The 17,682-nt window shown below is 39.5% G+C and overlaps 1 protein-coding gene across 6 annotated transcripts in view; it reads left to right on the top strand.

Annotated features, from left to right (window-relative positions):
- The window catches only part of cpne3 (copine III), a 111,282-nt gene that overhangs the window by 81,765 nt on the left and 11,835 nt on the right, over positions 1 to 17,682 (top strand). For all 6 annotated transcript variants that reach the window (XM_047017418.1, XM_047017414.1, XM_047017415.1 and 3 more), the window contains 8 exons: positions 3,483 to 3,619; positions 4,853 to 5,032; positions 5,120 to 5,194; positions 5,364 to 5,435; positions 5,916 to 5,996; positions 6,444 to 6,533; positions 13,007 to 13,105; positions 13,486 to 13,572. In XM_047017418.1, coding sequence (XP_046873374.1) covers positions 3,483 to 3,619; positions 4,853 to 5,032; positions 5,120 to 5,194; positions 5,364 to 5,435; positions 5,916 to 5,996; positions 6,444 to 6,533; positions 13,007 to 13,105; positions 13,486 to 13,572 — 821 coding nt within the window. The remainder of the gene's footprint in view (positions 1 to 3,482; positions 3,620 to 4,852; positions 5,033 to 5,119; positions 5,195 to 5,363; positions 5,436 to 5,915; positions 5,997 to 6,443; positions 6,534 to 13,006; positions 13,106 to 13,485; positions 13,573 to 17,682) is intronic.

The following is a 17,682-nucleotide window of genomic DNA, read 5'->3' as shown; positions in this document are numbered from 1 at the left end:
ATTTTCTAACAGTGGGGGCCATGATGATGTCACCAATCTCTCTTAGCAATAGATACACATCCCATGCACCACATCCATGAATCTGGTTCCCAATCATTTGTGGCAGTAACCTGAAGAGGTTCCAATTCTCTGTGGCAGTGCCTGGAAGATGTCCACTGGGTCTCAGTGCATGCTCAGGTATGGGTGGGGGTTTTGTCTCTCGGTCGTTCACTCCATAGTGGAAATGTTGTAGCTCGTTGTTGAGCTGGGCCAATTTTATTTGTTTCTCCTTCACCAGCTGTTTTAAGACTTAAATAAGAATGGCTGGGATAATGCCTTCGTGGAAATCGTGCATTATATCTGGTGGAATAAAATAAACAATAGGAGAAGGAACAAACTTCAACTTGGAGAAGCAGCATTCATTCCTGATTCCGTAAATGACAGCATTCTCTGGACTTTCTTCCACTGCATCTAATTGGTAGCTGTAATTTGCAGAGTTTTGCATAATGTATTTATCTTCAGTAAATTTCTTGGAAATGTCCTGCTTGGTGGCATTACAGAAACGACAGATTCTCCCTGAGCTGAATGTTTTAGTCAGTCCAGCAACTGCATGTGCTGACAAGTTGTCTGCTGAGACTGTAGCTATGGTACCACGAAAGATCCTTTCCTCTCCACCACACTTCAAAGACACTCCCCGTGTTTCCAGAATCTCAACATCAGACAGTAGAGGTTGAAAAACCTCATCATAATCCGTAAACCCTGTTTGAATAAACTTGTGTTGAACAAGAGTAGAGAGGTATGTGTTTTGTAGCTCTGATAAAAACTTGCTATCCAGGTTTCCAATTTTGAAATACACGGCTGTCAGTTTGTGTTTTCCCTTCTTTGACCCCAGGGGATTTACCACCTCAAACTCATCCACGAAAAATTTAAATTGTAGCGTGTTTTTTTTACAAAGCAAAGGGTTACTCTTGCAGATATCACCATCAGTGAAGTCTCGAAGTACGTCATCTTTGCTAGGGTTAACATCTCTGTTTAACACTGCCCTGCCTCATTTTCAGCAACTCTCTGTAAAATGTTAAGAAGTGGGATGTATTGAAATGTGGCCCTGCTAGTTTGATCTTCACTTTTAAAATGGATCTCAATTGGCTTCACCATCCCGAGTTCATGACAGCAATATTGTCCCAGTGTCCACTCAGTATTTATGGCTCTAACACATTCCTCAAAAACCTTTGTTTGACTTAAAAGTTCACTCAAATCATCATCATCGTCAACCCTAATGTTGATCTTCTGGAGATGAAACCTTATTGCTTCACTATAGTGAGACAAAAATGAGTCAGAAATTGTCCGGAGATCGTCTACTATGCTTGCATGGTCAACAGCGGGAACACAGTGCCTCTCTCTAACTTTAAGAATAAAGAGGCAGATATTATGTGTAAGGCCGCTCACAAGGTCTTCGGTTTTGTGGCTCACAGATTGTGAAACATTGTTGTGTTTAGGCAGCTCATGAACAACATGTCCAGCAGGATCATCTGTACCATCCTCTTCAGTATAATCCATGAAGCATTCAGAGTCAGATGGACTGGCACTTAACACTAGGTCTCTGTGCCGTCTATATATCTGGGTTCGATATGAGGCAAAGCAAAGGCAAGATTTCATACATCCATTTAAACCACACGTTAATAAAAAATTAGACTCATTTTGGTGATACAGCCAGATACAGATATGTGCCTGATATGTTTTTTCAGAGGACAGTTAAATGAAGTTGCCATAATCCCAAATCAAACACGACGAATCTGGAGCAGACGCTATGTTGTCAACATCTCCAAGGCAACCGCTTGCTAGGTCCGTAAATCGTTTGCGATTTACGGACCTAGGTCCGCAAACGGTTTTGCGGATTTATTACGTCTCTGGACATATAAGAACAGCGTTTTGGTCCAATTATAATACTAATATATAAGAAACCTTTTTTACCACCTGAAGCAAAATCACTCGTTGGAACATGCAGAAAGTGTGAGTTTGTGCAAAGGTATTGATAAGTAGGCTATTGATAAAAAGCAAGGTTTTAAAAAGCTTAAGTTACTTGACCCCAGGTACGTGCTCCCTGGCCGCAAACATTTCTCTCACACCGCTCTGCCTAAACCTTATGCCGAGTGTGGGAAAAAAGTTAAGGAGGAGACTTATTTGGCTACTACTACAGATCTGTGGTCTATCGTTTAATTATTGTTATTGAATGTAAATTAAAATATCTATATCGAGAATCTTTTTCCCATATTGCCCAGCCCTACTTACTAGTATCATACTGATGAAATTCTATGGAAGTTTTTATATATTAGCATTGACGGACCACAGGTTTCAGTTTCTGTCAGACAGAGTTGTGCAGAGATGACTGTCAGCAGGGAAGAGAGCACGTCATGTTTGAGGTTAAAAGTCAATTGTTTTGCTGACTATTACCTTTTTATTTTTTATCACTAGAAATGTGATTTCATTGTTGTTATTTTTATATCCAGGATGTGTTTAATAAATGGTTAAACATATTAACAGAATAACATAACTTTGGTTTTGTTGTAACAATGATAAATGACTACTTTTGGAGGGGGGGGCGGTAAAAATTGTCTTGGGGCCAGTAAGTTTCAAACCCACTGGCCCAGTGGGGCCAGTGCCCCAAAAAAATGATGTTGAGCCCTGCATTAGTAACGTTAGTAACGTTAGTGACTGTGGCTATCAAGTTTGCCACCGTTGGCCTTCTCGCCTAAGGCTTGAGCACACCCAATAAAAGCTTCTTTATCACATTAAGGCACTTCACCCTACTTGCCTCGCTCTGGATAAGAGCGTCTGCTAAATCACTAAAAGAAAATATAAAAATCACTAAAAGCCCCAGGCCAAAATGATCAGCTAACATAATTTCACTAATCATATCATCAGCATTTGGGAAAGTATGAACCAGTACTAGTCAGGTGAAATCACTATTTTTCGGATTGAATTATAAGAGCAGACTGATTGCTATTAAATGAGGGACTCTTTGCCTATTTTGATTGTTTTCGCCATTTTAAGTTTTTAAAACTTATGAAATGCTTATTATTTTCTAGTGAACCATAGAAACGTGAAACAATTATCTACAAATTCAGCAAACTTTGCGAAACACAATTTTTTGTCACTGCCACTTCTTTGTAATAGGCCTACTACATCATGTTGCATTTCACATTAAACCAGCCAGCATGTTTTTCTCCTTATTCTGACCTGTGAAAATGTGTATAGTCAAGGGAACCACAGTATAATAACAAACATATATGAATCAATCTGTGTTAGTTTATGGTGCAATAATATGACAAAGAAGTGTTTACCAAACAGCTGTATTGCAATACATTGTAAACGCAGTTTACAGAAGTATACAATTTGGGACAGAACTTGTGTGTACACTTGCCTCTTCCTGTGTATCTTCCTGTATATTCGCCAAGAATGTTATCTTGGTGTACTGATTTCAAATACACGCCTGCTTTTTCTAGATGACATGGCAGCCCAGTGTGTGACAAAGGTGGAGCTGACTGTATCTTGTGAGAATCTGCTGGACCGCGATGTCACCTCAAAGTCTGACCCTCTGTGTGTACTTCTAATGAACATCTCTGAGTCCCAGTGGTATGAGGTCAGTAGTTTATACATACATCATCCTTACCAACCTTAAAGGCTTAACACAACCTCAAATCAGAACCAAATAGAACTTGTATAGGTTAATATTGTCTTTCTTATTGGAATGTCCCAGAAACTATTTGACAGACTGGTTATGAGTACATTACAGCTCTCTTTTCATAAAATATATTTAGTACAATCTGAAGGTTGCATTAAAATGTAGGCATTTAAGATAAACATTTTCCAATTACAGTCATGGTCAAATGTATTGGCAGTGACATTTGTGTTTCACAGTTTGCTGCTTTAGTTTTTGTGTTGACTCACATTGTTTCTGTATTATTGTGAAGAGTTATCAGATGCATTTTAAATAAAAGCTTCATTATCACAAAATGCCCTTGGACAAAATGATCAGGTAGCATCATTTCACTAATCATATCATCAGCACATGTAGTTCACCTGACCACACGAGTTGTAGTCAGGTGAAATCACCATCATTCTGATTGTATAAAAAGTGCAAACTGAATGCTATAAACGGAGGGACTCTGCCTATAATGATTGTTTTTGCCATTAAAAGTTTTTAAAACGTATGAAATGCGTACTGTTTTCCAGTGTACCATTGAAACATGAAAAGATGATCTACAAATTCAGCAAACTTCGAAAAACACAAATGTACACTGCCACTACTGGCCATGGCTGTACAATAACTTGGAAACTACCTTTTAATTTTCGAAATAATATCCCAACACAACACTTGGTACCAAGATAGCGGAATTAGGATCTTCAATGATAGTACATGGAGGTCACTCAATGTAATGTGCCGTTTTGGACTGTGAGTGAGTGGCAGTATGGGGCTGGACAGAGACCACTGAAGATCTGGAAAGGACCTTAGGTAAAATGATAAGTTTCCTGGTTATAACTGGCCAAAATCGGTGTCAGTCAACTGTCACAATTATTTAAGGTGTGGCTCATGAAAAAGCATATAAGTCTTACCTACAACCAAAACACAGAAAAGAAAGGCTAATGTGGTTAGCGTCAAGCCTTAAAAAAGGTATGGATTGAATTTGTTTTTGTCAATGTCGCAGTGGATAATAGCGTGTTAAGTCTGCTTTCAGCAAGAGGGTTAAAAATGCAAATTCATGTCTTTGTATTTAACTTGTGGACACTTTTATAATATGCAAAATATGTTTTTTGAAATACATATGTCTGCTACTTAATAGACACTAATCAATACACATATATGCCAATGCAGGTTGGGCGCACAGAGAAAATACAGAACTGCCTCGCGCCGAAGTTTGCAAAGAAGTTTGTGATTGACTACTACTTTGAACAAGTGCAGAAATTGAAGTTTGGAATCTATGACATTGATAATCAAACGATCGATCTAAGCGATGATGATTTCCTTGGAGAACTTGAGTGCACCTTGGGGCAGGTACTGATCTGGTTCCAAATAATTTTCCTCTTTAACGTCTGTGTATTTTTCCACTGACGTTGTGTTTTTCTTCTCTACCCTGTTCAGGTTGTGTCAAACAGGAAACTGAGACGACCACTTGTGATGAAGAACAAAAGAACTGCAGGAAAAGGAACTATTACAGTCAGTTTAACTATTCCTTAAAGTCACTGTCTTGTCTGTCTGATACAGTGCATTGTTGATTACAAATTATATTTAAAAAAATAATCTAAATGACCAATGCATTTGTACATTCATTTTATGCTTGGTTTATGAGTAAATAAGGGACTTTGCTTTTATTTTCTTTATATAGATCAGTGCTGAAGAAATAATAGACAACCGAGTAGCACATTTTGAGGTGGAAGCCAGGAGACTGGACAACAAGGTACAAGCATATCTGGGGTCCCATTATCGTCCACCTAGCTCTCAACGCTTGTCAGAAATGTAAAGAAATGACGATATAATACTAATAAAATTTTTTATGTCACACCATTGTACTAGATATAGATACACACCTATTTTATAACATTCTGGTTTTAAAATCCAATTGGGATATGCCTAGAAAGTTTATTTTTTTCATTTGAGTAGTTAGCCAGGGGGCCCCATTATCGTCCGTCCAACCACTTTCAATGGAGAAATTTCAAGTTTGACGCTGCTCAAGGCAGATGCTACACATACGGTTTGAGAGTGTTTACATACTCAAATCTCTGTAATATAAGGTGTATACATATTGGTGAGTTACTGTCTTTTGTTGCTGCTGCATTTCTTCTTTAAGAAAATAACGGAAGAAACTGCTGTGGACGATAATGGGGTCTGGAATGTTGGACAGTTGGAATGGACAATAACTCAGATTGTTTTGTTCCAGGATTTCTTTGGGAAATCTGACCCATACCTTGAGTTCTTCAAGCAAACAGAAACTGGATGGCAGCTGGCACATAGAACAGAGGTGTTGTCCCAGTATCACAGTTTTGGGGCTTTCTTATCAAAGGTCTCAATAGGCCTATATTAAACTTGAACTATTTGTCAGTCTGCCCCAGGGCAGCTGTGGCTACAGTTGTAGCTTACCACCACCGGTGTGAGTATGAATGGGTGAATGAGAGGCAAACATTGTAAAGTGCTTTGTGTGCTGCTAAGGTATAAAAGCAATATATAAATGCAGTCCATTCCATTTTCAAGAAAACCTGCCCTTGTACATAAATGGTGTCTGTTCAGATTCCCTGTTTACCTGTCATCTTATAGCTAGAATATCATATTGCGCTATTGCTAGTGTAACTGAGATTGGCCAATCTGTTTAGCTAGGCTAAAGAAGATTTGTATCAAAGTAACTGACTTTGCTCACAGTTTGGATGATTTGATGGTCTGATTTGATTGATTTGATGGTCTTCTAATGAAGGTAGTAAAGAACAACCTGAACCCAACCTGGAGACCCTTCACAATCCCTGTGCAGTCACTTTGTGGAGGAGACATGGACAAAGCCATAAAGGTGCATAAACAAACTCACTAACCTTAAACAATTTGCTGATGTACATATCGTCTCGTATGTAGTAAACCTAGATATACTTATGGTCTCAACATTCATGGTGATTTGTTCATGAATGTCCCTCTCAACCATGCATTTGGCCAGCTGAAACAGATCACTTAGATCTGCTAACTAACATATTATTGGAGAAAGATTGGCACCATCATTGAAATATGGCACTTTTCATTTCAGACAATGCTTAGAGCCACAGGAAACCCAAATCCACAAAATCGTTCCATGTAATTTAGGGTCTTATGTACATAATAGTAAGCCTCTAAAATTATTAGACATTAGTGTCAATCCAAAATTGTAATATTGTCATTTTAGTTTCCTGACAGTGGGTTTGAATCGGGCGGGGTTTAAGCAATACTCAAACTGCATTCATTCATTAATAAAGAACCGCCTTTGAAACAAGATGATTCTAACAATGTTGCCACTGGCAGTATCTCAGCAGGATTCCCTATTCTAATATTACCATCTGCAAATTGAAAATATGCCTTCAAAAACGTATATAAGCTTGAAATGTATTTTTGGAAAACTGGCTAATATAACAAGTTTACTGGAAGCGATCCTTGACAATAACAACATCCCTGGTCTAAAGACTAAGCACTCATGTGACCAACTATCCGTGCAGTAAGGAGGGAAAAGCGCTTTCAACTTTGTCAGCTTCTCTAATACTATCAACCTCTCTCAATCATGATCCTTGATCCTGGCCCTTGGGCCTACTGTAGCCCTGCATCTCTCTAATAATGCCAGTAATCTGTGTGTTTGTACAAATTAGAATGGGTTTAGTTTCCCACGATAAACTCAACAATTGGGCACTCTGCAAAGTTCATATTCTGCAATTGTCCTCTTTATAACCTAACAGAGTGCAGTGCCACGATTGACGTTGTTTGGATAAGCCTTTTGACATCAAATATTGAAAGAATTATTTGACACCAGTTTGGCTTGCTTTTTTTTGCGCTCAGATTTCCACTCAGATTGGTCCTCTGGTCTGCAGCGAGTCTCGAGAACTGGGCACTCTGCAAAGTTAATATTTTGCAGGTGTCTTTTTTACAATCCAACAGAGTGCAGTAGGCTACAGCGATTGAACTTATGCGATTAAGAAAGGCATTCGAAATTAAATGAAACTAGGCATAGTAAGGAAAATAGGGAAATTCTGTTTAGTTATTTTGAACTGAATTCGCTTTGACAACCAATATTCAGCTGCTTTCAAAGGGGCTAGCTAGCTAACAGAATGACAATATACAGTGGATATACTTTCAGTATAGATCAGTGAATTTTGTTACATAAATGAATGTGTTTACTGATGTGAAATCTGCCTAAGAAGCCTACTGAGATTGAACTAATGCGATTAACAAAGGCATGTGCAATGAAATGAAACAAAGCGTAAAAAAATGGTCATTTAGAAGCAAATTTGCTTTTACAACCGATAATCAGTTGCTTTCAAAGGGGCTGGCTAGCGGACAGATCGACAATATGAAGTGTATATATTAGTGGTGGGCATAAATATTTTTTTAAATCTAGATTAATCTCACTGTAATCTTGGAATTAATCTAGATTAAAATGGCTCATTTGAATTCCGCCGAAGGCATTTAGAATGTGTGTGCTACCCAAGTAATGACTAAAAGTAAGTCTTTGAGAACGGGTTTCTCAAGCCAGGTGAGCAAGGAGATTAGTTAGCTTGGCTGATAGAGCTGTGCTGACGGGCTTGCCTCGGTTGCACTCAAACATAATAGTTTGACGACGACTCTTCCCCTGCGCTACACCAGTGCTTGGCCCGGCAGCTTCCGCATTAGCTAAGGGATGCTTTGCGTTTAGGTGGTATTTAAGACTGGAAGAAATCGTACAGTAAACTAATTCCGCATCGCACAAGGTGCAAACAACCTTAGTCTTGTCGAGGTGTCCATTGGGGAGCTTCTTAAAAATAAATGTTCCCAGAAGCAAACCCGGCGGCTTCATAGCTGCATCCATGTTGGCACGTCACGTTTGATGTGGCAATTTCATACACACAGGTTCAAAGACTCGTTCTCGCCCCCTACAGTGCAATTTGGCAAGGTATACATCCGCGCTAAAATATCAAGGTGAAAGTCATCATAGCTGGCGTAGTATATAGACTCAGCTCCCAACCCAACTTTGAGAATAGATTAACGGCGATTTTTTTTTTGCGCCCGATAAGTCTCACGTTAACCCAGCACGTTAACGCCGATAACGGCCCACCACTAGTACATATATACTTTCAGTATAGATCAGTGAATTTTGTGACGTAAATTAATGTGATTACTGATGTCAAAACTGCTAGCACATTGCACATGTACAGGCGCTGTATGGTGAATTAAGCCTACAATTATGACAACTGGCTCAACCTTTGTGCATGTATGACTTCTGTTATGAACAAAATCTTTAGATGTCTTCTCCCATTGGAGTCTATGGCAGCACCTAGAACCGTATATAAAAAAGTTGTGAAATTTGGCACACTTTAAGGACAGTCCCCTCTTTATTTTCACCAAGTTTCATGTCTCCCACTCGAGCACTCTAGCGCCACCAACGGGTCAATGTGGATGTAACTTTTGAATGGTATGACCAATTTAAAAAAATGAGGTACCGTTGGATCAACAGGAGTTCAATACCCTATGACGTCAAAATCTGGTTCTATAGATTTTCCACCATTTTGAATTTTAAGGAAAAACTTTTTTTCGCTTCTCCCCCTTCAATTTTTCTCAAATATTTCCAGAATTGGCAAACATCATCGTCAGAGCAACCCTCACAATTTTTTTTTTAAGGATTTTTGATTTCCAAAACTGTTTGTCCGGTACAGCCAATCAAATTCGGCAGCAAAGACAACAAACAGGAAGTTGGGTCATATCTCAGTAAATCCTTGAGAAATCAACACCAAACTTGGTATGATGACTCGGAACCCTCTTCTGAGGATGTCCAAACTATTTGGTGTCATGTGATCCTGCGTGGCCGCAGGAAGCCAAAACTGGCCAATTGGCCAATAACTGTTGATTTGTTTGCCTTTATTCAGTGATTTCTTTGTCTCATGATATCTTGGGACATCCCGTGTTTGACACATGATAAATTGTGATAACAGCCGAATTGATGTGTCCGCCATTTTGAATGACTGCATTTTCTCTGCTACTCCTACAAAGTGTGCCCAATCTTCACCAAATGTGGCAGAGATTATCTTCAGACCAAGCCTCACAAAAGCTATCACGTGTTTTTATTTATTTTAGAAACCGTTTGCTCGGTACAGCCAATCAAAATGTGCCGTTAAGCCAGCAGACAGGAAGTTGGGTCGTATCTCAGCAAATCTTTGATGGATTCACTCCAAACTTGCTGCGTCTCGGAACTCTGTTCTGAGGATGTCTAAAATGTTTTATGGGTCATTTGATTACTTGGCCACCTCATTGTTGCTTGCAGCTATATTTTTTTCATTATTTCTTATAATTTGATGTTGAGATGCTTATCCAAACAACGTCAATAGGGGCTCTGCACTCCGTTGGATTATAAATAGGACATATGCAGAATATGAACTCTGCAGACTGCCCGGTTCTTTCTGTGATCGTGGGAAACATAAGCCATTCTAATTTGTACACTCATAGTGCTCGCTTTGAGAGTGGCATTTCAGCAGACGGCTCAAACATAATATTATAGGGCTTGACAAAGCAGATTTTTTTGCGCCATTGCTGTTGCTATGACAGATTGTTTGACATTTACATCTCGACAGCTCTGCCTATCAAAACGTGATCAGCCATGATAGTGGCAAAACATTTGCTAGTTTTGAACTCGATTTTCTAATGGTTCTGAATGTGTGGACGCTTTAGACGCTAAACTTTAATATCATATATACGTTTTCTCTATTTCAAACCAAGTTCTTACACCAAGTTCTAACACAACAAGACAAGTGAGTTGAGCATCTCAGCATGTGTTATCTTGTGCCTTCATATGAAGGGTGGTGTGATTAGAGGGTTGAAACATGCATACACAATTTCCTCTTCCTCCCATCCTTGAAAGAAAAAAACCTGAAAATATATATTTGTATCCAATTTCTGATCACTCATAAACCCCTACATAAACTCTCCTTATAAACGTTAAAGCATGTTAGACAAACATCAACTTAGACATATCATTGACATCATTCACCAATTAGAATATACTCAGTGAAGCACATTTCTTAACAAAATTATTTTCAACAAGAACATGAGATTAAGGTTGAATCCCAATACTCTGTTTACATTTACATTTAGTCATTTAGCAGACGCTCTTATCCAGAGCAACTTACAGTAAGTACAGGGACATTCCCCTGAGGCAAGTATGGTGAAGTGCCTTGCCCTAGGACACACTGTCATTTTGGCTCTGCCGGGAATCAAACTGGCGACCTTCAGATTACTTGCCCGATTACCCAACCACTCAGCCACCTGGCTCCCCCTACCTCTTAGTTTTGCACGTTCCCGTGAGAGTAAGTGGTGTACCAATAATCTTTTTGATCGAGGGTTAAGGCTAAGACGAAGGGGTATACACCCCTTTAAACCAAGTGAGCGCGGGAGCTTACTTGAAAGTAGGGCTGCAACAACTAATCGATTAAAATCTATTATTAAAAGCTTTGGCGACGAATTTCATTATCGATGCGTTGTGTCGCGTGATTATTACACCACTCAATAAGTCGCGGAGATGTATGCAGCAAAGCGGAGGTAGAGGAAAGACCCTCGGATAGACCTTGTTGAGTAACGCTGTTCTGAAACACATGGCGGAGAAATCAGTACGACCTAAGTCATCCAAGGTGTGGAAGCATTTCGAGTAAATACGTCCAAAAGGTGTGTTAATTGACCGAGGTGAAGTTAGCAGACATACTTCACGGAAGGTCCGGGAGTCTCCCGCATTTCAATAGCGGCTCCCTGACGGAAAATCAGGGATTTTCCCGGAAATCAGGGATTGTGTATTTCTAGCAAGCAAGAGTCTCATGGTCATTCATTTCTGGTAGAGATACGTGGAGGGGGGGGGGGGGGGGGGGGGGGGGGCATTTCACATTCGACATTCGTCTCACATTCGTAAGACGCTCTTTTGCAGGGTCGCGCTAGGGACTGGGTGAAAACTACCCATACCATTTGGAAACATTTAGACTTTTTTATATTTTATGAATGTAAAACCTCAGACAGACACCAGAGCATCTTAACAATGTCTGGTATACTTCCACAGCCTTTACTTTTTCAATTAAGTTTCAAATAAATGATAGAAAATCACTCATCTTTGAAAATAGCTTAATCCTTGCTTAACTGTTTTCAAAATGGTGTAAAAAAATCGTACATATACACCAGATTATTCTAATAAAGTCTGGCCTACTTCCACAACCCTTCAATTTTCATTTTTTTTTCAAACAAAACTCATATAAATTGCTCATCTCTAAAAATAGCATTAAATCCACGCTAATATTAAAAACTTTTTCAAAATTGTGTGCCTGTGGTGCTGTGTGGTTGTGCACATTCTGAAGATGTTTTGCACTGTGAATTCAGTTCTGTTTTTGAATACAGGGTTGGAAATTAATGCTTTTTAGTTTTAGTTTTTTAATAAGATTAATCGATTAATCGAAAAAAGAATAGACTGATTATTCGATTACTAAAATAATCGTTAGTTGCAGCCCTACTTGAAACCAAATGGTATTCGAATACTGCGCTACCTGCAACAATGGTGGACAGATCATCCAGAGTCCCATAAATGTAATATTTCGGCTTAAATAATTGATAAAAAATGTATGATTGTCTTGTTTTGTGCTCTACACAGTCCTGTACATATGTATTTGCAACCATGTTCTTAATTGAAACCTTTTTTTTTATCGCTAGTTTGCTACGCTAACGTTACATTGCTGATTTTCACAACAGTCCCTCATTTCTCTGATTAGCCTTGAATGGACTCCATGCATGTCTACAGTTTTAATTAAACTCCATTAGCAGCAAATAAAAAAATAAAAACGTTTGATAACAGTGCATAATACTACTTGCTTTGGAGACATCGATATACGTAACTATTAACCAAGTGGTGTCTCATTTCATAGGGCTATGTAGCCCTTACCCCTCAGTTTCGAGACACAAGGGCTAGGGGTAAACTAAGGGCTAGGGGTAAGGGGTAGGGGTAAGACAGAGTATTGGGATTCGGCCTTAGTCATAGACATTATCTGTGTGTACATATTTGCACCATCTACAATGATCCTTTGCTGTGTGCAGACTTTTCCTTTATGATGTATCTTTAACATGTTTCCTCTTTCACCTTGGTCTTTTGGTTAGTTGAAAGTAGGTAAATGTGGGGGTGTGCAGTGTGCTCTTTAACGAAGTTTTCTATGGGAACGTAGTTACCGTAAATAGGGTCACTTCTTGTGCAACCTACACAAAGTTGTCAATAATGTTTAGCTGTATACATGGCAACTTTTTCTCTGTTATCAGGTGGAATGCTACGATTATGATAATGACGGATCCCATGACCTCATTGGAATCTTTGAGACCAACATGACCCTTCTGCAAAAGGCTTCACGCACTTCACCGGTGAGTTTGTTTATTTTTTATGTGCATTTATTTGTGGATTGTCGTTTTATTCATACGTTATTTCATACGTTAAATATTTATACTCCTAAATTATGTTCTTTACACATCATGTTCTATATCAAAGTTCTGTGTCATTGTCCAAAATGCCATGTAAAAACAATTATACTATTAATAATTGGGTGACCTCCAAGTCAATGCTGTTATAGATGCAATTTTGGACAGTTGAAGAAGGGCAGGATGGGGTCAGACAGAGATGAAGATAATTTGATCCTGAAAGGTCTTTATTTGGGAAACTGTTTCGGAAAGATGAATGTTACAGAAGAATGTTTCCTTTTAACACATACTACACTAATAACAAATGTACTTTATCTGCTTTCTAGGCTGAGTTTGAATGCATCAACAGAAAGAAAAAAGAGAAGAAAAAGAACTACAAAAACTCTGGGGTTGTGAGTGTGAAATTATGCCAGGTACGCTTCCTGATCAACACTTTATAAAAACAAACTATCATGACATATGTTACTTTGTTCATATGTTTTCATCAAAATGTATGGATAAAACAATGACTTGATTCATAAATGTTATTTTGCCATTCATGTATGAAAATGACTTGTTTTATAACAAAATACTGTATTGAACAGAGTAAACATTTTAGTTTTGTATAAACTATATACTAAAGATTACACTACCCGACAAAAGTTTGAGAGCACCTAGATTTTTTTAAGTTTGTATTGAAATATAAGCAGTTCAAGTCCTGTGAATAACCTGAAATTGAACAAAGGTAACGTAATCAGGGAACAAGGATTGGGTTCAAAACTTACAGCTGTTCCGCATCAATGGAAGTCAATTAATCCTTTAAAAATAACAGGACTATATAGCTGCAAGCAGTGATGCGGGTTCCTCTGCAAAATGGCAAAATATTTAAAAAATGTGCATTGTAGAACATCTAGTGTCGGACGACAAGAGAGCAAAATTACTTCATGTTTGGCCAACAACAGGCTGAATGGAGAAACTCAGGAGCATGAGGTTTCAAGTCAATCTCTCTAGCTTTTGTGAATAGAAAGGTGAAAAATTCAGCTGTAATTCAGGATTTTTTTTTTACATTTCAAGATAAAATTGCGCATGGTACTTCAGAATAATGTCACCCTGTTTAACTAAACAGATAATCAGTATCATGAGGGCCAAATTATGACTGGGATTGAACCTATGCCCTTACACTTTGTAGGACACAGTCCCAGCCCATCGAGCTATTCTCTGTGTTGGCAATTCCTTTGGTCAGTTACTGTTTCTCCTGTGGCACGCATTGTTAGATTCGGCCAAAGTTTATACAGCTGTAATTCAATCGTATTTTGATATATCAAGGTGAAATTGCGTATGGTAATTCAGAATAATGTCATCCTATTTAACTAAACAGATAATGAAAATTATGCCAGACCCAGACACTGTGGCTGGATTTGAACCTATGACCTTGCACTTTGGAGTACACTGTCTCAACCCATTGAGCTCATCTCAGTGTTGGAAAGTCCTTTGGTCAGTAACTATATGAAGAAAGTAAGCTGTTTCTACTGTGGCAAGCATTGTTTGACTTTGCCAAATTTTAAACATCTGTAATACAATCATATTTTGACATACCAAGGTGAAATTGTTTATGGTACTTCAGAGTGATGTAAAAATTATATTTGATTTATTGACACAAAGATATTGTGGCAATGTGGACATTTACATACATACACCCCTTTCAGCCATTTTGCATTGCATTTCTTATTCCATTTCACCCTATATCACCCTATAGAAAGACATGCATTCGACAAATCTATAACAAATTTCAAGTCGATTGGATCTATGGTTCATGAGGAGAATGGTTTTGAAGGTTGTCCCAAATTTAGACAGTACAAGAAAATTCCAAAAATTCAAATTCAACAATTCAAAGGCTTTTTTGTTCCCCATGAGAAGTAAGGCATGTCTAACAATTTTCTGGCATTTTGGAGTAATGGGGCGCTGGGGAAATCACGTGGACTTTGGGCGTGGCTTATAAGCGCCACCAATGAGCATACGTGAACCATTAGTGTTCAGGGAGTAGTGAGTGACCTATTTTATCACTGGGCCAAATTTGAAAATATCGGGCTGAGGACTTCTTGAGCTATTGAGCCATTTCATGGAGAAGAAAAATTATAAAAAATATAGCTGCAAGCAGCGATGCGGGTTCCTCCGCAAAATGGCTAAATATTATAAAATGTACATTATAGAAGATTCTACACATCTGTTACAAATTTCAAGTTGATTGGATCTATGGTTCATGAGGAGAAGGGTTTTGAACGTTGGACAGTACAGCAAAATCTATCAAGGCGTAACTTATGGGTTCTTGTGGCTTTTTTGTTCCCCATGAGAAATAAGGCATGTATACCAATTTTCAGGCATTTTGGAATAATGGGGCGCTGGGGAAATCACGTAGACTTTGGGCGTGGCTTATAGCGCCACCTATGGGCGCACATGGACCACTAGCCATCTGGGAGTAGTGAGTGACCTGTTGTATCATGGGACCGTCGTCGTCGTCATCTGCCGCTTGTCCGGGGGTCGGGTCGCGGGGGCAGCAACCTAAGCCGGGAGGCCCAGATTTCCCTCTCCCCGGCCACTTCCACCAGCTCTTCCTGGGCACCCCTGAGGCATTCCTCGGCCAGCCGAGAGACATAGTCCCTCCAGCGTGTGCTGGGTTTTCCCCGGGGCCTCTTCCAGTGGGACGTGCCCAGAACACCTCACCAGGGTGGCGTCCAGGAGGCATCCTGATCAGATGCCTGAGCCACCTCAACTGGCTCCTCTTGACACGGAGGAGCAGCGGTTCTACTCTGGGACCCTCCCGGATGACCGAGTGTCTCATCCTATCTCTAAGGGAGAGCCCGGACACCCTGTGGAAAAAACTCATTTTGGGCGCTTGTATTCGCGATCTCGTTCTTTCGGTCACTACCCACAGTTTGTGACCATAGGTGAGGGTAGGAACGTAGATCGACTAGTAAATACAGAGCTTCGCCTTTCGACTCAGCTCCTTCTTCACCACGACAGACGCCGCACCAATCCGCCTGTCGATCTCGCGCTCCATTCTTCCCTCACTCGTGAACAAGACCCCGCGATACTTGAACTCCTACGCTTGGGTCAAGATCTCCTCCCCGACCCGGAGATTGCACTCCACCCTTTTGAAGCCATCAGGACCACATCATCCGCAAAAAGCAGCGACCCGATCCTGAGGTCACCGAACCGGACCCCTCAACGCCCTGGCTGTGCCTAGAAATTCTGTCCAATTCTGTCCGTATCATGGGACCAAATTAGAAAAAATCGGGTCATTCCGGTCACAGCTATTGACCCATTTCACGGAGAAAAGAAAAAATAATACCAACAAAAACAATAGGTTTCCTCCTACCGGAGGAACCCTAATAATAATAATAATACTAACAAAAACAATAGGTTTCCTCCTACCGGAGGAACCCAAAGTGTTCTGTACACCCTCTGAAGCATAATTTGGACAGTTTTATACTACAGCAAGGGTTAGTTAATGGTGACAAAAAGGCAATTAACAAAGGAAGACATTACATTTACATTTATTCATTTAGCAGACACTTTTATCCAAAGCGACTTCCAAGAGAGAGCTTACAAAAGAGCATAGGTCACTGATCATAACAACGGGATAGTCCCAAACATTGCAAGTAGCCAAAACATGAAGCATACATTGTGAAAAGCTAAACAAGTGCCAAAGGGAAGACCCATAAGAGCATGCAGTTATACAAGTTACAAATTAAACAACATGAACCACAAAAGTGCAGGACTGTACCTGTAGACGAACAATCAACAGTAAAATATTTCACAGCGATTACATTATACACAGAGCATTATACAGTGCATCCGGAAAGTTTTCACAGCGCTTCACTTTTTCCACGTTAGTTACAGCCTTATTCCCAAATGGAATAAAATATTTTTTTCATCCATAATGATAATGGGATTTTGGGATACATTTTTTATTTCAGCAAATCATTAAAAAAAAATAAAACAAGTACAAAAATCATATGTACATAAGTGTTCACAGCCTTTGCCATGACACTCAAAATTGAGCTCAGGTGAACCTGTTTCCACTGATCAACCTTGAGATGTTTCTAAAACTTGGAGTCCACCTGTACTAAATTCAGTTGGGCATTATTTGGAAAGGCACACACCTGTCAATGTAAGGTCCCACAGTTGACAGTGCATGTCAGAGCACAAACCAAGCCATGAAGTCTAAGAAATTGTCTGTAGACCTCCGAGACAGGAATTTATGAAGGCACAGATCTGGGGAAGGATACAGAAAAAAATCTGCCCCATGGATTTTTTTCAAAGGCAGGAACTGGGAGACTAGTCAGGATTGAGGGAAAGATGAATGCAGCAATGTACAGAGACATCCTTGATGAAAACCTGGTCCAGAGGGTTCTTGACCTCAGACTGACCTCATCTTCCAACAGGACAAGGACCCTGAGCACAAAGCCAAGATAAAAAAGAGTGGCTTTGGGACAATTCTGTGAATATCCTTGAGTGGCCCAGACTTGAACCCAATTAAACAT

The sequence above is a fragment of the Hypomesus transpacificus genome, unplaced genomic scaffold (genome assembly GCF_021917145.1).
Source record: "Hypomesus transpacificus isolate Combined female unplaced genomic scaffold, fHypTra1 scaffold_60, whole genome shotgun sequence".
NCBI classification, from domain to species: domain Eukaryota; kingdom Metazoa; phylum Chordata; class Actinopteri; order Osmeriformes; family Osmeridae; genus Hypomesus; species Hypomesus transpacificus.
The sequence above is the reverse complement of the archived record's forward strand: the minus strand, read 5'-3'. Positions and strand labels throughout refer to the sequence as shown.